At 43.1% G+C, this 25,120-nt stretch overlaps 1 protein-coding gene across 2 annotated transcripts in view; it reads left to right on the top strand.

Moving 5' to 3' along the window:
• Nucleotides 1-25,120, top strand: part of ABCC4 (ATP binding cassette subfamily C member 4) — a 220,683-nt gene that overhangs the window by 150,497 nt on the left and 45,066 nt on the right. For both annotated transcript variants that reach the window (XM_021065787.1, XM_021065786.1), the window contains 4 exons: nt 21,265-21,415; nt 21,829-21,948; nt 23,022-23,132; nt 24,033-24,133. In XM_021065787.1, coding sequence (XP_020921446.1) covers nt 21,265-21,415; nt 21,829-21,948; nt 23,022-23,132; nt 24,033-24,133 — 483 coding nt within the window. The remainder of the gene's footprint in view (nt 1-21,264; nt 21,416-21,828; nt 21,949-23,021; nt 23,133-24,032; nt 24,134-25,120) is intronic.

Here is a 25,120-nt window from a genome sequence, read left to right as displayed (position 1 = left end):
TGACTGGCTTCCTCATTCCACAAGACAAATACCTGCGATCTAAACATAACCTCTCATTTTCTTAAAACAGCGATTAATTTAACTAACAATAGTGTGATGTATCTGCAATATTTGTCATATATTACTGGCATTTAAAATTTAATTTTATTAAGGACGATAACTGCTCATGATTTCTCTTTTTAATCATACAGTATATTTATAAAATTTGATGGGCGACTCTTTTGTTTTGTGAATATATGTGTGATTACATCTTAACATTTCTCCAAACAAATCCACATTATTTCTGTTATTCATCTGTGACTCATGCATTGGTAATGCTTTTGTTATTTCTCACAGCTACAGCGTGTCCTCCTTTTTTGGGTTTTCCCAGCAGTCTTTCTACTCCACCATCTTAACCCATCTCGAAATTTTCAGTTATCTTCGCATAAGCAATTGGCCAAAGTGGTCCTTTGAAGCCTCTTGGCGGAGGGTCTGCAACGTCCAGGGTTGACACGTCGTAGGCTATGCTCTGCAGTCAGTGAGAAGCGATTTATGTCAGAAGATGCTCAGGCAGCTCTATGGCCAGTGATGCCAGCTTCCTTGCCCTCTGCCAGCTGCTCCAGCAGTCTTTTATTGGGTTTCTACTTTAGCTAGGGATGCGGAGGTGAAAAAGACCAAGGCTTTTTTTTTTTCTTTTGTTCCTTTTTTGATCTCCCTGCGGCATATGGAGATCCTAGGCCGGGGATCAGATCCGAGCAGCAGTCAGGACCCAAGCCAAAGCTGTGGCAACACCAGATCCCTGACCCACTGTGCCAGGCCAGGGACCAAACCTGCATCCCAGTGCTTGCTTCCGGGACACTGCCAATCCCATTTTGCCACAGCGAGCACTCAGATGGAGCCTTTTTGTTTGTTTGCTTGTTTTTGGCTACCCCTGTGGAACATGGAAGTTTCCCAACCAGGGATCAGAGGCATGCCACAGCAGAGACCTGAGCTGCTGCAGTGACAATGCTGGATCCTTAACTTAGTGTGCCGCAAGGAACTCCAAGATGATGGAGCCCTTGTCTTCATTCATTTGACAAGCACTCATTGAGTATGTCCAGTGTGCTAGGCACCATGCAGGGCTTGGGGATGTGGCGTTGCATGGCTTCCCCCAGGCACGCTATCCTGGGAGAGAGAGGTAGAAAGTCATTGAGGACAGGAGTGCTGCGTGATGAGTTGCAGCAGGCGGCTCCTGCTCGAGACTGGATCCAGCTTTAGCGTGAGAGTTACACGAGTTCAGTAAAACAGATTCCAGTAACGTGGGGAGAGAAAATCCTAGTCTTTGCCAGAGGGCAAAGGGCTGAGACTGGAAGAGGCCTGGAGGGAGCAGAGGTGCGGGCAGGCTGCTCTGAAGGAGTCTGAAACAGGAGGGAGGCCTGTTGGGAATGAAGGCTCTGAGGAGGAGCTGCTGCTTGTTGGGGTTTAGTTTGTGGGTCAGAGGAGGACATGGTGGTGTTTCCCTCTCTCCCTCCTTCCCTTCACCAAACAGGGACCAACGTTGAGGCCCTGAGGCTCAGGGGGGAGTCAGGCACGAAGCCCTTCCCTCATGGGTCTCCTCCAGCCGCTCGAGGGGTGGGGGGCATCCAGAGACTCCCCCCTTGCTGCCTTTGGATCCTGATTGTGTGAGAGGGCTGTGCAGAAAGTCCTGGAAGGCAAACTAGCTGTGGGGTTGGAGGCAGTGGGGAGCCTGGTCCAGGAGGAGGTGGGCGGAGCTTCCAGGAGGTGACCTTTGATCCCAAATGAGAGGAAAAGGCCCCTGTGGGTGGAGGGCAGCGGGTGCTGCCAGAAGCTGAGTTCCTGGTGGGAGCCAGTCTTTTCTGTCTGTCATCTGCTGAGAGTGGGGTCAGGAAGGGGCTTGAAGAGGGTTGTACAGTTTGTTTTGTTTTTTGGTTTTTGGTTTTTTTTTTTGTTTTGTTTTTTTGCTATTTCTTGGGCTGCTCCCTTGGCATATGGAGGTTCCCAGGCTAGGGGTCCAATCGGAGCTGTAGCCACCGGCCTACGCCAGAGCCATAGCAACACGGGATCCGAGCCACGTCTGCAACCTACACCACAGCTCATGGCAACACCGGATCGTTACCCCACTGAGCAAGGGCAGGGACGGAACCCGCCACCTCATGGTTCCTAGTCGGATTCGTTAACCACTGCGCCCCAATGGGAACTCCTACAGTTTGTTTTAAAGGACACAGTACCAAATGTGTTTAACCTCATTTTTGATGATTCTTGGGTATACTTTTGATAAACATTGGATGGTGTTTGATCATTTTTTACCTTTATGACTTCTAAAGTGTTTGCTCTCTCCTCTAATTCCTTCTCACACCTTCTCCCCACAGGGCAGCACTGTCTGAGAATGTAGGTCGAAATAGATTTGTTTTGCCTCGTTTGCCAATGAATGTGTTATGGGGCAGCCCAGGCCTGGGGAGTTCAATTCAAATTTCCTAGCCCCTATATTTAAGCTCTATAACTCCTGAAGAAAAAGTTTTCCTGCCCATTAGACTGGCTGTTGATGCGCGCACGCGTGTGTGTGTGTGTGTGTGTGTGTGTGTTTGCACTCCTTTAGCCCGTGTTCAAATGGACCTTCTCAATGCTCCACTTTTTTTAGGGATCAATAAGTCCCTTTTCCCCATTAACGAAGCTTTTCTGGACCAACCACTCTGTCCTCAGTAACACACTGTGTCCCGCAAGGGGCCCCTGTCACAGGAGGCAGAGAGCTGTGCTAAGCCTACTGCCTTAGACCTTGCTGATCCCTCAGTCCGTTGGGTACATCCGGTATGCCAGACCCTTTTCTAGGACAAGGTACATGGGCCAGTGAACCAGGTGTCAGCTTCCAGGAATTGACATTCCTGTGCAGCAGACAGATAGTAAACAGATGTACAGATTAATCCCAAAAGGCTGCGGTGCACTGGGGAAAGGACAGTATTGACCCAGGACTTTGGGTCCTGCTAGAAACATGGTGGACAAAGAAGTGATTCCATTTGACTTTGAACAATTGGGAGGAAAGAGCCATGTGAAAAGGATCTGGGGGTCGGGGGAGCAGGGGGAGCAAGCTGAGGAGGAGGCACAGGTGTACAGGCTCAAGATGGGAACGAAGTGGCTGTTCTGGAAAGAGAGGAAGCCAAGCAGGGAAGAGAGGAGAGAAGGGGCTCGAGACAGAGGCTTCCTCGGCCCTGGTTAAGGGCTTTGGGTTCTCTTCTGGTTGGAGTGGGAAAACACTGGGACATTTTAAACAGAAGAGGGACATCCAGTTAACATTTTATGCTGAATTTGTATGTATTTGACACTCCTTGTAGGGTTTTTAAGACATGGTTTCAAATCACCAGTAAATGCCTAATCCCTGAAAGGTGAGTCTCCAAGCTGCATTGTCCGGTGTCCCCTCACCCGGAGCACAGCTTTATAAACTGATGCAGATCAATACTTAGCGTTTCCATCCTCGAGCTGGTGCAAACTGTACTGGGTCAGCCCACAGACTGGACCTGGTTTTCTGCAGTCTTCTCCTTCCTAGACCTTCTTTTTAGGGCAGTGACTCCCAGACATCAGGTGGCATCTGGCTGAGTCAATATGAAGCAATTAGGATGATGTAGGGGTTTTTGTTTTCTTTTTTCCAGAGCTGAATTTATTCTGTTTTTCTGTTTGGATGTCTTGATTTTCTAAATACACTGAAATGGCCATCACCCAGGAGTTCTAATGTCAGCACATAAGGTGGAAGTCTTTTGTAGTCCAGATGACCTGTAAATAACCATCGTCCTAGCTAACATTTAGTGATGGCTTCCTGGGTGCCAAACCTCCTTTTAAATCCTTAATTTTTTATATAGTGTCTCATTTCATCTTCCTGGCCACACCAAAACGTGCATACAGTTGTTGTACTGAAGGCATTGAGGCCCAAAGAAGTTATACAGTTTGTCTGCAGTCATACAGCTAGTAAATGACCAGTTAAAGATTTATTTATTTTTTTTGGGGGGGGGGCACTCCCACAGTATATGGAAATTCTCAGGCCAGGGATCAAATACAGGTTGCAGCTGTGACCTATGCCACAGCTACAGTGTATTGGATCTTTACTTAACGTACTGGGCCAGGACCAGAGATCCAACCTGTGCCACTGTAGAGACAATGCCGGATCCTTAACCTGCTGAGCCATAGCAGGAAGTCCTTTTTTTTTTTTTTTCTTTTTCCATTTAATGGCCACACTTGTGGCATATGGAAGTTCCCAGGCTGGGGGTTAAACAGGAGCTGCAGCTGCTGGCCTGCACCACAGCTACAGCAACACTGGATCCAAGTCTTCAAATTATGCCACAGCTTGCAGCAACATTGGATCCTTAACCCACTGAGCCGGGCCAGGGATTGAACCCATATCCTCGTAGATACTAGTCAGGTTCTTAACCCACTGAGCCACAACGGGAACTCCAGGAATGCCTCTTTTTATATTTTGGAGTTATATTCATTATGCTTCTTTGAGGGAGACAGAGGCACCTACGTTTTGATCCCACCTGAGTATTCCTATTATGAGAGGTCCTGGCTGGAATCTCTAGTCATATTTAACTTATTTCGCATCCGTTACCTATTCCTCCTCCCCAGCCAAAATTATAGAAGTGTTTATTAATAAGATCTCATTGTATTTGAGGTATAAACCTTTTTGAAATTGTGGTACTTGCCTGTTGTCTTATTCTGTCTTCAGAATTAACTGTGAACAAATCTACTTGCCTTCCCTAAAAATGCTTTAGGAAATTTTTGCTCATTCATGAAATTCTCTGGTCTGCAAACTACTCAAGACCTTTGTGATAGGCCTGGCCTTAAACCTTGAATATCAGAGAAATCGTGAGTGTTTTTTTAGCAGTGAGCATCTGAAAGGTTAGTAAGTAGAGGCCACTGTATTTTCAGAAATGTTGTTGCTCATTTGTTTGGGTTGTGACTTGAATGGCTCTTGTAGTAATACTGTGTAAACAAGAACAAATAGTGAAGAAAGCAAATTCACATTCACTTGGGTTTTGGAAGATTTACGTTAAAACTTTATAAATAAGTGATTCTATGTTGTACTAAAACTAGTCATTGGAAATATATCCTTTATTGAAAGTTGCATGAATATGCTGGATTTAAAAGAGAAATGGTTAAATTTATATACTAGAAATGTATAAACTGGCTGTAATCTATCATTTTATGGAGGAAAAAAAAAAAAAAGAAAACCCTTGCACTAATAACCCTCTTTTCTGTGCAGATAGTAATCCCGTTATATTTGATTTCAGATAATAGAGCTTGTTGGTTATATCAGTGTAAATGAGTGTGTTTGTGTGTCAACGGAAATGTAGACACTCAAACCCTGAAAGGACGATCACATTGTTGATCCTTTGCAAATCCAGTAGCTTGATGCACATCTTAAACATGGAAAATATTGCTTGTGGCTGGAGCATATGACGTTTGTAGGCCTCTGCATAAACCAGGGTCACATGTCAGCCTAGAAGGCTTGTCTAGGATTTGAATTTGAACCTATAGAGTGGGCCTCATTCAGGGTCTTTGAGCAGGTACATTGGCTGGTCATTATGTAATTTCCAAGGGACAATGAGAATATGTGTGCTTGTCTCTCTCTTTTTTTTTTTTTTTTTTTTTTTGTCTTTTTGCTATTTCTTTGGGCCACTCCCGCAGCATATGGAGGTTCCCAGGCTAGGGGTCGAATCAGAGCTGTAGCCACTGGCCAGCGCCAGAGCTACAGCAACGCAGGATCCGAGCCGCGTCTGCAACCTACACCACAGCTCACAGCAACGCCGGATCGTTACCCCACTGAGCAAGGGCAGGGACCGAACCCGCAACCTCATGGTTCCTAGTCGGATTCGTTAACCACTGCGCCACGACGGGAACTCCCTCTCTTCTTCTTCTTCTTCTTTTTTTTTTTTTGTCTTTTTGCCTTTTCTAGGGCCACTCCTGCAGCATATGGAGATTCCCAGGCTAGGGGTCCAATTGGAGCTGTAGCCACTGGCCTACACCAGAGCTACAACAACGCGGGATCATAGCCGTGTCTGTGACCTACACCACAGCTCACAGCAACGCTGGATCCTTAACCCAGTGAGCAAGGCCAGGGATCGAACCCGCAACCTCATGTTTCCTAGTTAGATTCATTAACCACTGCACCATGACAGGAACTCCCTGTCTCTCTTCTTTAAAGTGTAACCTTCCCAGTTGGTGGACCTCCTTGAAAATCAGCAAGGCTGATAATCTGGTTTTGTTACATATATGTGATCGTTGTCCCTCAGTTGTGCCCATGGTGGCTTCCTGAAAAGGATCTTGATGGTTTCAGATTTCCTTCTCCTCTTTGGGGTCACCTGACAAAGTCTTACAGGCAAGCCTTCCTTCTCCCCACTTCCCTGTGCTGGTTCCACCCAGCATCTGTGTTGGCATCTCCAGACTGAGTCACGGGCTTCTCTGAGGTTCCCTGGGTTTTTGATTCTGCTTCCCCCAGTTCACCTCATTGTATAGCAATGCCGGCGCCCCAGGTTTACTGGAAACTTGAGAATGTTTCATGATCTGATGCATTCTGTGAGGCTTTCTGTTTTCAGGAGATTTATGGATAAAGCTAGTGAAACGAATGGCACGGGTGATGTTATGGCTTTACACTTGTTTGAATGAAGCCGAAAATTAAGTCATTAACTGCAGACTTACCCTTGACCCTCTCGAGGTAAATGTCAAGAACTGCTCTTTTTGCTTGATCTATTCATTCGTTTTGACCTGCTCCTGCATGGCTTGTTCTCTCCATCCTCCCTCTGTGAAATGTGCCTCGAGGATGCCCCAATCCTCTGCCTGGCTGTCTTTCCTCAGAATCTGTTGTGACTCTTCCTAAACATGTTCATGCTATTCACCCTTGCTATAATGTCCTAGGGGACAGATTTATCATCTGGTGAAAAAAATATGAACGCCAAATGGAAGAGTTCTGTGTATGGCAAGTTGGATACTTGGCAGAGATCTAATAAAGGCTTCACTTTAAAAACAAAACAAACAAAAAAAACCTGTTGAGGAGACAACAGATCAGTAGGAGTGAGGGACAAATTTGAGAAACATAGGAGAATTGTGTGCTGAGAGCATCACAAGTGTCTTGGAAGTTGTAGATGGTGTGTTCCCAATGTGATTTATGCAAAAGAAACTCTGGCATGACACCTGTGTCTGCCAAAATCGTAAGATTTTGTATTATTTATTTTGGAGCCGGCCAACTATTCATCCACATCGTAGCAGTGAAGGGGGCATCTTCTGTAACCCTGCCTGGAGCGAATGGGGATGGCGCTGCATGGATTCCTGAACCTCATGTAGGGATGGGGGAGGCTCAAATGGCAGGGAGCCCAGGAGGGTATAGGGTGCCGGCAGGGACAGCAGAGTGTAAAAAGCTGGACTGGAAGGTTTGAAATCAGGCACAAGAGGAGATGAGGATGGAGAGGGCCAGAAGGGTCCAGCACATGGACTTGATTTGGAGTGTCGTTTGGGGTTTTTTTCTGTGGGGTAGAAGGCCACCGAGAGGAAGAGATCAGCGGAAGGACTGGGTTTTGCCCACCTTGAGAAGCCAGGAAGAGGCACTGGTCTGTCCAGGTTTCTGTTTGGGGTGTCCAAGCGGTGATGCCAAATGTGGCTAATGAGAACCTTGGCTCCTGAATAGTGGTCCACACTGCGGGACAGTCCATCCCTTCAGGCGATGCCATCCGTAAGCAGGTGTCCCAGCAGAGGAGCCGTCGCGAGTTTGTACACCGTCATATGCACTGACTCTTAGAGCTGCCAGGTATGCTGCCTGTCCAGTCAAATGATACTTGCTGGCAAGATTGGAGCTGCTCATGATTCCAAAGGAAGAAGAAATGCAGCATGGGGAAAAAACACAAAACAATTTATGTGTTCTATTTAGTGTGATTCTACCTGCTGTGTCAGAGCTTTGGAAATGGTTTTTTCCAGTGTTAATCATATCTCTGGGAAAACCTTCATGTTTTAGTTGTGTGAGAGTTGAGTGTGCTGCTGTAAATATGATTATGTGTTAATGGGAATCATTTATGATTATCTCTGTAAAATAGAAAAAATAATACCAACTTCATAAGGTCTGTTGGGAAGACAAAATGAGGTCACTCATAATGAAATTCTTAGCATGACCTCTAACTCCATGCGAAGTGCTGAATAATGGCTAGTTTTTAAAAAATACCACTTACATCTTTAAGCAGCAAAAAATCGTCTGATAATAGTGTTATTTTTTATTAATGTAATTGTCATAGGCAGTTTCCAGGCCCATCTATATCATCACGTGAGTTTGTATCAGAAAGATTCTAGGTTTGTAATCTCTGAAGCTTTTAGTAGACACTTTCTCATGTAGATTCAATGGAATCAAAAGCACTTGTTTTCAAAATAGACTGTTTGATCACATGAATGTAATTTTCATACAATTTACCATGTCTCAGATACCACTGAGTAAGGAGTCTCAAGTCTTCAGAAATTACTGAGATCACTTTCAAGCAGTTTTCCTACTAGTAGTAGAAATGAAAAGTAAGATACAGAAGTATGAACTTAGGCATGTTAATTAAAAAAAAAAGGGGGACTGCCTTGAGCATGCAAGCTTGTACACAGCAATATGATGTCATTTATTGAGTACAACGGAATTGCAAAATCCTTCTTCCCCACCCACCTCTGATTCCCCCCCCCATGAAAAAAATCAACAGCTTGGCTTTGCCTAAAATACTGACTTTTCATATCCTTCCCTGACACAAAGGGCTAGTCCTGAGGCTCCCTGAACCCCCAGTGCCCGCAGTGGTGGGACCACCATGGAACGTGTCATTCCCTCCTCTCCGCACACAAAACACACCAACTGCAGCTCTAGGAAGTGAAAATGCCCAAGAAAAAGAAAATGGGAAGCAGGTGCCCTCAGTCATTCCTTCTCAGAGGGGGGAGCGCAGGAGAAGGAGCTGCTGCCTCTGGACACTGAGAACAAAGCCAGCCTGAGACTCAGCATAAGGGGTGGGTCACTGGCTTTTAGAGAAGCAAAGAGTGGAACTGCCTTTCCTTGTCTCAGCACCACTGACCCTTGCATTTCATTGTGTAGAGACGTCAGGGAACTTGTGTAGAAAGCATCCCAGCCTCTTTCACTGAACAAAGACGTTGTCATTTTGAGATTTCTATGGTGTGTTGACCCCTTTTCTCCCCCCTCCCTGAAATCCCCCTTGAACAAAAGACATTGTTAGTTAGGCTGCCTTGCCCTGGTTTGAAAGATCTCTGTTTTAAAAAGTTAAAAAAAGTAAACTCGTCCTTTTTAAGTAGATCACCTCATTTTCACGCTTTACAAATCAACAAAAGCGTTTTAGTCAGGGCATTTGCAAGGATGGAACATTTCTTGAAGGTGCCGTTTCGAGAGAGAAGGATTCATGCACACTGCCAAGTTAAAGTGGGTTTCCTTGTTAATGGAAGGGAGAGTTGATGATACGAGTTACTGGAAATGTTTACAATCACTTGACCCTCGGGTTTCTGGGATCAGAGTGAGATGCTTCACACAAGCCCACTCACATGCTCCCTTTACCTGTCTTTTTAATGAAAGATGGAAGATGAGAAGGTTGCTTTTTTCCCAGCGTGATCGTTAGCATTCTTAGGAAGCTGCCCCATCAACAGCAGCATGGTGACAGTTAATCCCCAGGGACCTTCCCAGGTTGGCAACCAGTGCTCCAATTTGTCTGTCCCAGCATGTGTGTTCCAATGATAATGTTTAGTGTTCAACAAGATGCTAATTAAGACTTAAAAAAATAAGAATCTCATTTATATCAAGCCTCGTGATGTACAGAGCATATAACTCTATGTTGTGGCGTTATTGGATGATGGCCCTGGCAAAACAGAAGTGGCCATGCCAGTCACTTTCTCTCCTTGCCATCGTGTGTCTTTAGGGATGATAAAACCGACAGTTGTTAGGAGAGAGAGGAAAAGGGCTGAAAACTTGCTCATGTGGAGAACTTTAGAGTCTCCTTATGCTATTATAATCATTATTATTATTATTATTATTTTGTCTTTTTAGGGCCGTACCAGTGGCATATGGAACTTCCCAGGCTAGGGGTATAATCAGAGCTATAGCTGCCAGCCTACACCACAGCTACAGCAATGCCAGATCCTAGCCACATCTGCATCCTACACCTCAGCTCACGGCAATGTCGGACCCACTGAGTGAGGCCAGGGATCGAACCCCCAACCTCATCATTCCTAGTTGGATTGGTTTCCGCTGTGCCACAATGGGAACTCCTACATATGCTATTCCTTTTTTTTTTTTTTTTTTTGTCTTTTTTGCCTTTTCTAGGGCCACTTCCCGCGGTATATGGAGGTTCGCAGGCTAGGGGTTGAATCGGAGCTGTAGCCGCCAGCTTACGCCTGAGCCATAACAACGCAGGATCCGACCCGCGTCTCCAACCTACACCACAGCTCACGGCAACACCGGATCCTTAACCCACTGAGCAAGGCCAGGGATCGAACCCAAAACCTCATGGTTCCTAGTCGGATTCGTTAACCACTGCTCCACGGCGGGAATTCCGTATGCTATTTTTGAGTACGTCTTTTTCAGTCGTACCTACTCTGGTGAGATTTTTTGGGAAGGTGAAGAGGAAAGAACAAGTTGGAGAATTTCCCTTGAGCTTAGTGTTTTATCTATGGTACATTTCTGCAATCTGATGTGGAACATGATTAATTAGAATCTGTTTCTTGTGGTTGTCTTCTACTTGTGAGTTTCCTGACTCAGCTTGTTTCTTGCAGCCCTCTCTCCGGGCCTATTGATTTAGTCGTCCTTGATTGTTATCTTCGTCCAGTTACAGAGCAGATAGGACAGCTCTAATGTCGAAACTAAGGGCTGCATCCTACAGGAGATAAGTCAGATGTGGCTCTGGAGCCACTTGTTTGAGGCACACAGCTGCTTACCGTTCACCCCCCTACATGCTCCTCCCCCTTGGAAATCACCGTATGACAGTATGGCTGTGCATCTTACACCTGCCTGAACTTGACCTAAGAAATGGGTATTGAATTCTGATGTCATGTTTTGTTTTTTTAACCTATTCTTAAAAACCTGTTTAACTATTGATTTTTTTTTTTTTTTTTTTTTTTTTAGGTCTTTCTGTCTTTTTTAGGGCTGCACACGAAGCATGTGGAGGTTCCCAGGCTAGGGGGTCTAATCGGAGCTGTTGCTGCTGGCCTACGCCAGAATCACAGCAACGATAGATCCGAGCCGCATCTGTGACCTACACCACAGCCCACAGCAACGCCAGATCCTTAACCCATTGAACGAGGCCAGGATCGAACCCTCAACCTCATGGTTCCTAGTTGGATTTGTTTCTGCTGCACTATAACTACAATGGGAACTCCTATTTTTTTTTTCTTTCTTTTTTGAGGTGTAGTTTGCTATAACAAGAAGCAATTTGATAATTGTGTACATCACTTTTACACCTACCTAAAACAAGATGTAGAACAGTCCCATGACCTCAGAAAAGCCCTTGCCCCTTTGCTTTGGACACCACTACACTCCTTTCAGATTTCTGTCGATACAGATCACTTTGCCTCCGTTCGTGTAACTAGAATGGACGTGGTACATTCTGTGTTGCCTTTTGCTTACCTTGTTTTCTAGATTTTCAAGAGCCATCTATGTTGCTGCATTTTTCCGTGGTTCTTTTTTTTTCCATTCTAAATGGTACCTGATAATAGGAAGACACTACAATGAATCTATATTCCAGTTGATAATTTCTTGCTGGCAGATGCTAGCAGCAAACCTTCTTGCTCAAGTGTTTATTCCAGTATAAGTTTCCATTCCTCTCAGCTGGAATACTTAGCAGTGGAATTGCTGGGTCATAAGGTGGACAAATAATTAACATAAAAAATTCCCATAAGGTTTTTCAAGATAGTTGTACCATTTTACACGCCCACCAGCAGCATAGGGGAGTTACCTAGTGGTTGTTCCAATCTTTGCAGTTTTTGCAACACTTAGTATCATCAGTCCTTGTGAATTTATTCTTTCTGGATATGACTTGTCACATTGTGGTTTCAATTTGCATTTTTCTGATGATTAATGATACTGTCTTTTTCATTAATGCTTATTGGCCTTTTTTTTCCCCTACCAGTTCTTCTAGCCACATTTATTTAAAAGCCTTTTATCCATTGAATTGGCACCTTGATCGATGATCATTTGACTGTTTATGAATAAGTTTATATCTGTATCCTTCCACTGATCTATATCTTTGTACCATTACTCCACTTTTAGTTATTGAACGTTTTAGTAAAACTTGAAATCCAGTGGTTGAAGTCCTCTAACTTGGTACAGTAGTCAAGATTGCTTTGATCATTCCAGATCCTTTACTTTTTGTATAGACTTTAGAAACCTTTTAATTTGTTTTTTCATAAAGGCCTCCTGGGACTTTCATTAATATTTCCTTTGGGGAATAGATCTGTTTGAGGCGTCTCTGAGGTTAACAGTATCGTCTGTCAATTATGAATAATGTACATCTCTCCGCTTATTAGGTCTTCCTTAATTTTCGAAGTGTTTCATAGTTATTATTATAGACATCTTCTATTCCTTTGTTTACATTCATTACCAAGAATTTGATGTTTTTTAATTGTATTTGTGGAATTGTTTTTAATATCATTTTCCAGTTGCTAGTATATGGAGATACGATTGATTTATTTGTGAATTCTCTTTGCTTTTTGTCGATTTGGTTTTTCTGTTTCATTTATTTCCATAGAAGTTTCTATATATACAGTAATGTCAGCTGTGAATATTGACAGTTTTACTTCTTTGTTTCCTGTATTTATGACTTTTCTTTCCTTTTCTAGAATTATTGCTGTGGCAAAAATTTTTAGTCATTGTTTAAAAAAAGTGATGAGATAAGACATTCTTGTACTCTTAGGACAAAATCTCTCAATATTTTTCCTTTAGGAATGATTTTAGGAGTTCCTGCTGTCATGCAGTGGGTTAAGTAGCTGGTTCCATCTCTGCAGTGGCTCAGATCAGGGCTGAGGCGCTGGTTTGATCCCCCACTGAGCGCAATGAATTAAGGATCCCTTACTGCCTCAGTGAAGATCACCACTGTGGCTAAGATTCAGTCCCTGTCCTGGGAACTTAACGTGCAGAGGTTGTGGCCAGGGGGAAAAGAAGTTAACTACAGCTTCTTAGGTAAATATCTGTTAACATTGAGAGAGGTTCCTCTAGGGAGTTCCCGTTGTGGCTCAGCAGTGAGGAACCTGACGAGTATCCATGAGGACTCTGTTCCATCCCTGGTCTTGCTCAGTGTCCTAAGGATCTGGTGTGGCTCTGAGCTGAGGGGTAGGTTGCAGACGTGGCTTATATCCTGCATTGGCTGTGGCTGTGGCTGTGCCCAGCAGCTGCAGCTCTGATTCCACCCCTAGCATCGGAACTTCCATAATGCCTGAGGTGTGGCACTAAAAAGTCAAAGCCCCCCCCAAAAAGCGTTGAATTTTGACCAGTATGTTTGCTACATATCTTCATATAATCATATGGCTATTCACTTTTACCTTTTTAATGTGGTAAATTATACCGATTGCTATTTGCAGATTATGTTTCTGGAATAAACTCCACTTGGTCATGATGCATAGCATCATCTATATGTCACTATATGCTACCTGTGATTAGTATTTGAAAGGTAAACTTAAATTTCTGGAATAAACTCCATTTAGTCATGATGTAGCATCTTTTTTTTTTTTGATGTATCACTGTATGTAATTTGTTAATATTTTGTCAAGAATATTTGTGTCTATTGTTCACAAGGGATATTGGTCTGTAATCTGCTTTTCTTGAAATAATTTGTCAACTCTGGGGATCAGAATTGTGCAGACTTCATAAAAAGACATGAAAAATATTTCGTTTTTGTTATGGTCAGTTTTATGTATCAATTTGGCCAGCCTCCATTTACCAGTTACAAGTAGCTGCAGCTTGGGGCTCCCATCGTGGCGTAGCAGAAGCGAATCAGACTAGGAACCATGAAGTTTCGGGTTCGATCCCTGGCCTTGCTCAGTGGGTTAAGGATCTGGCATTGCCGTGAGCTGTGGTGTAGGTTGCAGACACGGCTCAGATCCCAAGTTGCTGTGTCTGTGGTGCAGGCTGGCAGCTACAGCTCTCATTGGACCCCTAGCCTGGGAACCTCCATATGCTGCAGGTGCAGCCCTAAAAAGACAAAAGACCAAAAAAAAAAAATTCAAACAAGTAGCTGGGGCTTATATTTGATCCCTGGCCTAGGAACTTCCATATGCGTCATGTGCAGTTGTAAAGAGAAAAAATAAAATTAGGGATTCTAATTGTTTCATTAATATGGAATTTTATATTTCAGATTTTCTAGTTCTTGTTATGTATGTCTTTGTATGATTCTCAAGAAATTTGTCCTGTGAATTAAATTTTTAAAATTTATCAGTACAGTGTTCATTATATATTTTTTAATGCCTATGCTATCTATTGTATCATCCTCTTTCAATCAAAATAATGGCAATCTCCCCCCGGTCCGTGTTTTTTTGTTTGTTTGTTTGTTTTTGTCTTTTTTTTTGCCTTCTCTAGGGCCACTCCCTCGGCATATGGAGGTTCCCAGGCTAGGGGTCGAATTGGAGCTGTAGCTGCCAGCCCACGCCAGAGCCACAGCAATGCAGGGTCCGAGCTGTGTCTACAACCTACACCACAGCTCACGGCAATGCCAGATCCTTAGCCCACTAAGCAAGGCCCAGGATCGAACCTGCAACCTCATGGTTCCTAGTCGGATTCATTAACCACTGCGCCTCAACGGGAACTCTTGGTTTTGTTTTTTGTTGTTGTTGTTGTTGTTTTTACATTTCCTTGGTACTTTAAAAAGAACCAATCTTTGAATTTATTGATTTTATGTTATTTTAATTCATTCATTCATTTTTTGTCTTTTTAGGGCTGCACCCGAGGCGTATGGAGTTCCCAGGCTAGATGTCTTGCCTACACCACAGCCACAGCCACACCAGATCCGAGTTGCATCTGCATTGAGTCACAGCTCATGGCAACACCAAATCCTTCACCTACAGAGTGAGGCCAGGGATTGAACCTGCGTACTCATGGATTCTAGTCAGGTTCATTTCCACTAAGCCATGATAGGAACTCCTAAATTTATTGATTTTAATCTTCTCCTTAGAAGTTAGTTTTTAATTTCATTACTGTCTACTTTTAAATTTTCATTCTCCTGCATACTTTAGCTTATTTTTTTTTAAATTTGTTTTTAAAAAGACCGTTTCTCTTCACAAGTGAATTAACTTTATTATTATTATTATTATTATTTTTGCTTTTTAGGGCTACACCTGCGACATATGGAAGTTTCTAGGCTAGGGGTCGAGTTGGAACTGCAGCTGGTGGCCACAGCCACAGCAACACAGGATCCAAGCCCCATCTGTGATCTACACCACAGCTCACAGTAACGCTGGATCCCTGACCCACTGAGTGAGGCCAGGGATCGAACCCACATCCTCATGGGTACTAGTTGGATTCATTTCCTCTGTGCCACAATAGGAACTTTCTCTTAGTTACTTTTTATTTTTGATTTCCTGTTAAATCCACTTAGGTCAGAATATATTATGTACATTTTGTGTCCGTCAGCGTTTATTGATACTTGCTTATGGTAGAGGATATATGCAATTGAAAAGCATGTTCCATTGAAAAGGATGGTACTATTACATATTTCTTAACTATTACATCTCCACTGATTTTTATCCTCTTATTCTATCAGTTATTATGGTAGGTGGGTTTAAATCTCCCACTATGAGTAAGACACAATCTATTTTTACTGAGTTCTGTCAGATTGTGCTTTTATATTTTATACATTTTGGAGCTATGTTATGATTAGATAAATTTAGATATTAAAAATATCTTCTGGATAAACTAACCCTTTATTCTTATGTAAGGTTTTCCTTTGCTTTTGGGAATTCTTCCTAACTTCATGTTAGATAGATATTCCAGGTTCTTTTGGTTAGTGTTCTGATGGGGTACCTTCTTCAACATTTTGTTTTCTCTTCTTTTTTTTTTTTCATCAAAGTATAGTTGATTTATGATGTGCCAATTTCTGCTATACAGCAGAGTAAGCCAGTCATCCATATATATCCATTGTTTCTCATAATTCATTGCTACTTTTATGTGCTGTTATTTTTATCTCTCTGTCTTTTTTTTTCCTTTGTACAGCCACACCTGTGGCATATGGAAGTTCCCAGGCTAGGAGCTGAATCAGAGCTTCAGCTGCCAGCATACACCATGGCCACAGCATTGCCGGATCTAATGCCACATCTGTGACCTAAGCCACAGCTTGTGGCAACACCAGATTCCTAACGCACTGAGTGAGGCCAAGGATTAAGCCCACATCCTCCTGGACGCTATATTGGGTTCTTAACCTGCTGAGCCACAGTGGGAACTCCTGTGCTGTTGTTTTTAAGATGTGCTGTTTAAAAATATAAAATAGTTGGACTTTAGTCTTGAGTTTCTTTTCCACTCTTGATCATTGAGTTGTTCCCAAAGGAAAGGTTCTTATCTTGTCACAGAAGAAATTCAGAAACGAGCCGGAAATTGAGAAAGAAAAGTGGTAATTTATGTAAGTGAGAAATACACCTCTTTAAGAGAGGTGAGCAGAAAGGGGATCAGCTGCCCTGTGTTTCTCTGACATGTGGGTTATAAGGGGCATACAATTACATGGTCGCAATATTCAATGAGAAGGAGGGCTTGGAGGTCATGTTCCTTAATTTTCATTCCAGCTCCACCCTCCCAAAGGGAGGATGCATTTTTGTCCTTATTTAGCTTTGATCAGAAGTGTCATGGCATTGGTGCCTGATGGGTACTTACCTGAATAACTAACTTTATTATAACTTTATTGTAATGAGGGCACAATGAGAAGCAGGTTACATTTGGACCTGGAGATTTGCACCCTCTTCCACCTGTCTTTGTCTGCCTCCAGGGCACTTAATTATGCCAAAATATGTGGTTTCCGTCAGTTTAGAGGTTCCTGCTTTTCCTTGTCTGCTGCCCATGGACCCCGCTCTTTGCATGATGAGTGTTTTCCTGCCATGAGACCCCGTGCCTCCCTTTTCTGCTCATACCTTACTATCTACCTGTGTAACAGAGGCATAGTGAACAGAAAGGCAGGAAGAAGTGTTCTTCATTTTCCCCATGCTTTCTGTTGTGTTGCTTAAGAATCTGTAAACAAAACACTACCATTCACTCTTTTGTGGAGTTAGCTGTGGCTCAGGATTTCGTGTCCTGCTCTGTGCATATGAGTCAGAAAACGAATTTTCCAGATTCAGAGCAATGTGAAGAAAAGACAAATTCATGGAGACAAGAAATGCTGTTAACATAGTGGGCTGGCTTCTTGCTCATCAGCTCCCCCAGAGGAAAAAGAAGAGTTTACTGAGATAAGAAACACTGGACTTGCTGATGATCAGGGAGAGCCAACTCTGAGCACTTGGTCTTGTCTCCTTTTATTGCCCAGGGAGAGAGGAGAGGTCCCACCGTATACTTGCTGATTGGTTGGGGAAAGAGGGATCTTAAGATACGCTTGCTGGTTGGTTGGGGGCATATAAGGCCCCTATGGGGTGGGGTGAGGAGTGGGCCACATACCTTTCCTAGTAGAGGTGTAGGAAGGAGTAGGACAGATTGCTCAACCTGCAGGGCAAGAGGGGGCATTGCAATGAGACGGGTGGGGCGATAAGGGTCTGGTAATCCTTGTTTTGGCCAGAGGCTTGGAGTTCTGTCTCCTTGCAGAGACCTTGAAGACCCACATTAAGAGCTGACTGAAGGTCTCAGGGCTGGTGTGGATGTGAACAGATCCACAGTAGTCAAATAAGGGATGAAAGGCACGGTTAGTGTCTCCTAAGGAAAGGACACATTTAGGAAAGGTTAATCTGAGAGTGTGTATGGATCTAATCATGCAGACAAAGACACACCAGCTTTCCCTCACGGTCTGATTTAACAGAGTTAACAGAGTTTGAGGTCAAAAGAAATAGCTGATAAAGGAGGGATCTGGAAACAGGCTGATCTCTGAACTCCCTGAGACTTACAAGGAGTCGTCATATCAGCTTATCCCTGCGGACTTAATATTAACCCTGGGTCGGTATTAAATTTAGGAGATTAGAGTTTTTTTAAAAAACTATTTGTCCCTTTGCTTCTATTCATCCTGTAATCGAGGGGTAATGAGTATTGCTTGATGGGAATTACATTTTATTTTTTAATACTTAGAGAGTTTTGGAAACTGTTCAGGATTTTACTGCCTCTACAAGTATCTTGTAACGCAATCTATGTGATAGTCATTTCATTGAGAGGTTATTTTTATCTCATATGTTTCCAGAATAAATAGAAGAATCTCTCCTATGTCACATCAGTAAACAGCTTACTGATCAAAAACTAGGCATCATTTTTTCCCTCTCTCTAAAGAAAATCTTGCCGTGTTTTCCTGCCAAGAAGTGAATCTTGCTTTGTTTATTGCACTTAAGCCATATCTTCTGCAAAATCAGCAATAGTTTAAGGCAATCTGGACGATTTGTACTTATCACAACTTGAAACAGAATTCTTGAGGGTCTGACTGAGAGCAGAATTAAAAACCGAAATTCCTTTGAGGTGTTACCAATGGCAGTGATCCTGACTTTATTTTTTGATACTGTAAACAAATAATAAAAGCACCGTCTAGTAATTAAGTGGCTTTATGATAAAATACATATTTTGCATTGTGCCTAATATAAATATGAGAGCAAGTGAGAGTTCAAATAAGAATGGAGTGAGCCAAAAGTATGGATGGCGTATTTATTTGCATAAAATAAGAAGACTACATTTTTACTTGCTGTTTATAGAAAACATGTTCTTTGGCACATGCTTCACAAAGACTAGCAGGAACAGAATCCCATGGAATTAAGTTTAAAGTAAAATGTGGGTAGATACCTAGGAACTCCTACAAGACTGTAAGCAATTTGAAAGTTGAATGTCAAACAGGCAAACAGGCCTTCGTATTTAAAATTGTGCTTGTGAAAAGAATACGTTAAATTCTGCAATATTATAATACAGTATTAATTCTAGAGGGAGAGACTTCCTGTGAAGTTTTAATGTTTTTAACCACCATCCAAATACAGATATTGAAAATGCGTCCTTGGGATTTATGTATTTATTAAAATTAAATTGGTTTTTTTTTTCCCCAAGTCATTTTGCTTTTTTTAGGCTTAGAGCTCATTTTTCTTATGAAACTTTTTTTTCTTATTTAAACAATAAATCGTAAGATGTGTTGGTGTGTTCTATTAGGGACCGTTTTTAAGACTGGAAACGATGTCTGCTCTGTGAGCTGCGCAGGCTCTTATTCCCTATTAACTAAGAATCTGTGGTTAGTCCTTGCATGGGAGACAACAGATACAACTAAAAAAAGCCAACAAAACAAGAAGATGCACAGAAATGGGAGGGAAATGTAAAAATGGGGGATTATGTTTAGATATTAATTTTTTAAATAGGAACTTTCTCTCTGTGACTGAATTCTGTGGGCAAAGTATTCATCCTCTTCAGGCTTTGTAAATGGAGAGAATGATCCCGTTTACTCAGGCTTGATGTGAGAATGAAATTGAATAATGCCTGTGAAATATCTGAGAGCTGGGACACATGGCAGGCCTCATGAAGTGCTATCCATTTTTGGCATGGGGGGTAATAACCACCCTTTCTTTGATTGTCAGCTAGATCAAGAGAATCATGGAATTTCTTCACTATTATGAGAAACCTGGCCATGGGCGCTGGCAATGAAGCAGATTTTTAGTTCTCAAAAGTTTTGATTGGAGAGGTTTTGAAAACAAAACCATTAACATTTTTCACAAACATTATTTTCTTTTCCTTTTTTTTTCTTCTTTGTACGGCTTTTTTACATATTTAATTACCAATTCATTTAGATGCCGGTGAGGTTTGTCAGAAACAGCCTCACAGGTCAGCACCCTTCCTGAGGATGAGAGGTGCTCATAAGACTCTCTTCCTCAGGGGTTGGTGACAGGGTCCTCTCCTTTGTCATCCTGACGTTCCAACCATGTCCTATTAGCGTTCAGGTTCATGAGATTCTTAGGATTCTCTGGGCCCATAAATCTATTTATGTCCTGTCCTCCATGGCCGCTGGCACCCAAAACACACTGAAGGGTGGTTCTCCAGGTGTGGGTTGTCATTCTCTACAAAGTAAAGAATGACTCTGAGGGAGTTCCCGTTGTGGCTCAGTGGAAACCAAACTGACTAGTATCCATGAGGACGCAGGTTCCATCCCGGGCCCCACTCAGTGGGTTAAGGACTGGCATCGCCGTGAGCTGTGGTGTAGGTTACAGATGTGGCTCAGATCTAGAATGGCTGTGGTATGGTGTAGACTGGCAGCTGTAGCTCCGACTCAACCCTAGCCTGGGAACCTCAATATGCCACAGGTGAAGCCCTAAAAAGCAAAGAAATATGTATACACACACACATATACATACATATACGAATGGCTCTGAGTTGTGAAAGATCATTGCGTATTTTCAGGAGAAAGGTTTCACCCAAGAATTGTTTGAAATGAATATTTAAAATACATAGCACAATGATAGAAGGTTGCCCTGTATGTCGGGGTCAAGTTTATGTTTATCATAATGGCTTCTGACGTGGGTTCCTGAGATCCATGGCTTCTGCTTTGTGGTCTCAATCAAGTTGCTTTTCCTCTCCCAGTGCCTCAGTGTCTCCATCTATAAAATGAGACTGGACTATTACTAGTAAGGGTACTGCGAGGAATGGTGAGTTCACAGGAGTGAAGTATTGAATGCACAGCCCTGCACATTCAGCAAATGTTAAGTACGCAAAGAAAAAACAAAAACAAACAAACCAAAAAAACCCAACCTAGAAAGAGGAATTCTCATTTCCAGAGGTCTACATTTGAATTTTTCTCCCTTTCCTGGTCTTGGAATTTGCAATTAACCCTTTCTTTATCCATACAGGTATAGTTGAGGCTTTTGGATTCCTCATCTGTGTTACCTGCTTGCTCTAGTAATACCTACTGGTTCATAATTTGGAACTCAGGTCCTGCTGTCTGAGTCTGAAATAGTCCATCTGTTAAAAATCATGTTTGGCACATAGTAAGCTTGCAATAAACATGAGGACCACCTAAATTTTTGTTTTTTTTCTTGGATAGGAACGCATCCCCTACTTTTCAGACTTGCCTTTGGTGGAAAGGAGTTTAAGCCTAAAAAAATCAACCCATTAACACTTATTTTTGATAAGAATGTTTGATAGAGAGGGCTCTGTATCTATTTTCTTTATTTCAGACATTTCTACAAGTGATGGGTGTGGTGGGAGTCGCGGTGGCGGTGATTCCTTGGATTGCGATTCCTCTGATTCCCCTTGGCATCATTTTCTTTGTTCTTCGGAGATATTTCTTACAGACATCACGAGATGTGAAACGCCTGGAAGCTACAAGTGAGCACCTGGGCCCTCTGGGATGACAATGCAAACTAGCTTCCATTTATGCTGTAATTAGTAAAAATATTAATAAATAACCATCATTATTAAGACAAAATCATGAAGTAGAATTGTTATGTTTAAAAGAAGTTATCTGGACAATGTTTATGTCAGAAACCTTGACTGGATGGTTGCTGCAAATTAATACTAACTTTCTAGAAACCAAGCCAAGAAAGAGGTATATTGTGTTCCATAGTTCTCTGTATCTACTTCCTTTCCAGAAGGGGTGTAATCCCTCCTCCTCCAGGCAGCCCCCCAGGAAGCTCCCGGTGTGCCCTTTGGTGGGAATTGCGACCCCAGGGTGGGGGAGGTCGTTTGTTTCCTGGCATCCAGGCTCCCTGACCTTCTCTGTCGTGTCTCTGCTTCCCCAGCACGGAGCCCGGTGTTTTCGCACTTATCGTCTTCTCTCCAGGGACTCTGGACCATCCGGGCGTTCAAAGCTGAACAGAGGTTTCAGGAGCTGTTCGACGCTCACCAGGATTTGCACTCAGGTCTGTACGTTTCTAGAAATAATTTCAAGAGTTGGGATATGCTGCCTTCTGCGGCTTGACCTCCTTCTCAGGTGGCTCTCTCTCTGCGCTGCCTGCCTCTGCACATCCTCCCCCACCCCTTCCTCAAAGCATCTTCTCCGTTCCCTCCGTGTCCCCAGTCACACCGCTATTTTACTCCCCTGACTGGTTTGCACGGTCCTTGCATCATGGTGCCCTGTTGCTTTGTGGACCCTGTTGCAGCATTCAGTAACCCTTTTTTTTTTAAAAGATCCAGACAGTAAAGTAAACATTTTAGGCTTTGTGTGCCACCCTGTCTCTGTTGTATCTAATCAGGTTGCAGAAAAGCAAGGCAAACATAATACAAATGGCCATGGCTGTGTTCCAGTAAAAGTTTATTTGCAAAAGTAGGTGATGGGCTATTCCTGGCCCCAGGTTGTAGTTTGCCCCTCTCTTTGCAAAGCATGCAAGGTGGCCTAAGTGACTGAGGAAAAGAACTGCCTCATAGTCCGAGTTTCCGCCCACTTGATGTATGTTATTCTTTGCAGCAGTGATATTTTTTCCTTAGGTAGAAATTTCAGAATTTCCCCTAAGTCTGTAAAAATCCTGGCCCACCTTTCCAATCTTTATTGTATTTCGAGCTTAAGAAAGGCATTTTGCAAGCCACGTGCAGATCCTGTTAGCTGCTGCGCTCTGCTCTCAGAGAACTGGGAACGGTTGCCACTATGAGAGGATAAGCCTGACACCGAGGCCCAGCCCTGCAGCGAATGTACCCATTGTACCGTTTGTCCGTGTTCTTTATTACAGTTATATTTCTGTTTATACCCCGTGGGTTGAAGTCTCCCGTGCTTGCGTCTCACAAGGCCCCTGGCCTGATTCCTCTGTGTCCCACATGTCCTCTTGTGTCAAAATCTTGCTTTTTGGACTCTTCAGGCTCCTCACATGTTCAACTTGGCTGTCCTACTTTGTGTCACAATCTTCTGTCGCTCAACCTAGCACAGAGCTCTCCCCTACTCAAAGCGGTTAAGATGGTGTTTCTGCTTATTCACTCTCCTTATTCCGCTTCACAAATCCAGAGGCCTGGTTCTTGTTTCTGACCACGTCCCGATGGTTCGCCGTGCGTCTGGATGCCATCTGTGCCATGTTTGTCATTGTTGTTGCCTTCGGGTCCCTGATTCTGTCAAAAAGTGAGTACAGATGTGAATAACTGTGCTACGATCGCAGTTTATATAACTGCATTTACAGTTATTAAGGGAAACTTTTGCTACCTAGTCGAACATCAGAGGCTGTATGGTCCCCATGACATGTGTTCAGGCATTGGTAGTGTGGGGCTCAGGCGGAGGAGTCATTTGGGTCTTAAGCACACCTTTTATCCTTTTATCTTTTTTGAGTGGGTCGAGGTCTACACCAGTTTAGCAAACTGACCATATTTGGGAGGAGAGAAGCACACTTGCTTTTTGTGTAGGTTCAGCGCTTTAGGATTCAGCTGAAGCGCTGCTTGGATCTTGCGGTTGCAAGTGCCTGATAGACTGAGGTGAGAAAGATTCTCTAAGAGAAAACACTGCCCTCACTGCTGTGGGTACCAGAAGAGCAGGCGTTGACGCGCCTGGCATGAAGTCACCGTCCCTAACTATTCCGTCATAACAACCCAGAATTACAATCTTGAATAATGGAACAGTCAAGAGTATTATTTTAGTTTTCAAAGCACTGGTGTTCTTAGAACCCATTGCCTTGTTTTTCGTGGTTTCCAGCTGCGGCTACTTTGGACGTAGAAAGTGAGATTATCAGTGAGACCATAATGACGCAAGTCTGAATAATAACACGATTCCCCCACCTGTGTGGTGCTGTGCAAGTGTATTGAATAGCTTTCTGCATTCTTCCGATTTGGATTTTTTGGTCTGTTTTTCTTTTTTTTTCCCCTTCGTATCATCGAGTCCATCCGTAGATAGTCAAAGTACAAGTAATGCTATTGTCATACGCACATGATTTAAAAATCGCAAGGGAGTCTTGGTAAAGTGATGGAAGTGGCCGGGCTTGAGGGTAAGCGTGGCCTTGATGTTATTCTTCTTCTGCTTCTTCTCTTGCAGCTTTGGATGCCGGGCAGGTGGGCCTGGCGCTGTCCTACGCCCTCTCGCTCATGGGCATGTTCCAGTGGTGCGTCAGGCAAAGCGCCGAAGTGGAGAACATGGTGATGTCTATCGTAGCCTTCCTGGCTTTTTCAATTCTTCTTTCTATTGAACGACCTGCATGCAGTTCTCACGTAAAATAGCTGAAACCGTTATTTTCCATTGTAGCTAACAGACTCCCATCTGTTTAAAGTTAATGTAAAATAAAATATATACATCTTTTTCTCAGTCTTCTGGATGCCATGTCAGCAGGTTTTATATTCATCACAAACTGTCTTCAAATATAATAAATGTCTCGGTGGGAGGGAGGTTCTGGAGAGGATATGAGCTCATTTCTTAGGGACTGGTTTATTTTTGTTTCTTTATGGTTACTTCCTCATTTTTGGAGAAAAACAATTCAGTATTTTGAGGTCGTTTGTTCAATTAATAGGAATCTCCTCCTCCCCGCACCCCCCATATTAGGATTTATTCTTATATGTGTTGAACGCCTGACTTTGCTGGCGTCCCTCTTTTTACGGTAGGATGAGCCCCGCCTCAGAATGTACTGTCGGAGGTGCCTTAGTCAGTGTGTAAATTACCTCCTTTTTTTGGATACCTGCATCTTCTCCTAAAGAGAGAAAAACAATGAAAATGAAAAATACCATTTTATTCACTTTCATTTTCTAATAAAGTAACTGATGATTAAAATGAGGTTTAATGACCATCCAGTTCTTTTCATCTATAGCAGATGGTCCTTCTCTAGCAAAGGGCTCCTGGTTGGTATCCACACGTATTTTCTCTGATAAAGTTCTGTTGTGAAAACTGAATCTCTGAAACCTTAGTGTTCAGTTCTTTAGTTATTTTAGTTGAAGGAGGTAGCCTAATGAAAGTCATCAGTGTTGGAGTTCCTATTGTGGCTCAGCAGTAACGAAGCTGACTAGTATCCATGAGGATGCAGGTTTTATCTCTGGCCTCACTCAGTGGGTTAAGGATCCAGCGTTGCTGTGAGTTGTGGTGTGTGTAGGTCGCAGGCATAGTTCAAATCCGTCATTGCTATGGCTATGGTGTAG

This window comes from Sus scrofa, chromosome 11 (genome assembly GCF_000003025.6).
Source record: "Sus scrofa isolate TJ Tabasco breed Duroc chromosome 11, Sscrofa11.1, whole genome shotgun sequence".
In the NCBI taxonomy this organism is placed as follows: Eukaryota; Metazoa; Chordata; class Mammalia; order Artiodactyla; family Suidae; genus Sus; species Sus scrofa.
The sequence above is the reverse complement of the archived record's forward strand: the minus strand, read 5'-3'. Positions and strand labels throughout refer to the sequence as shown.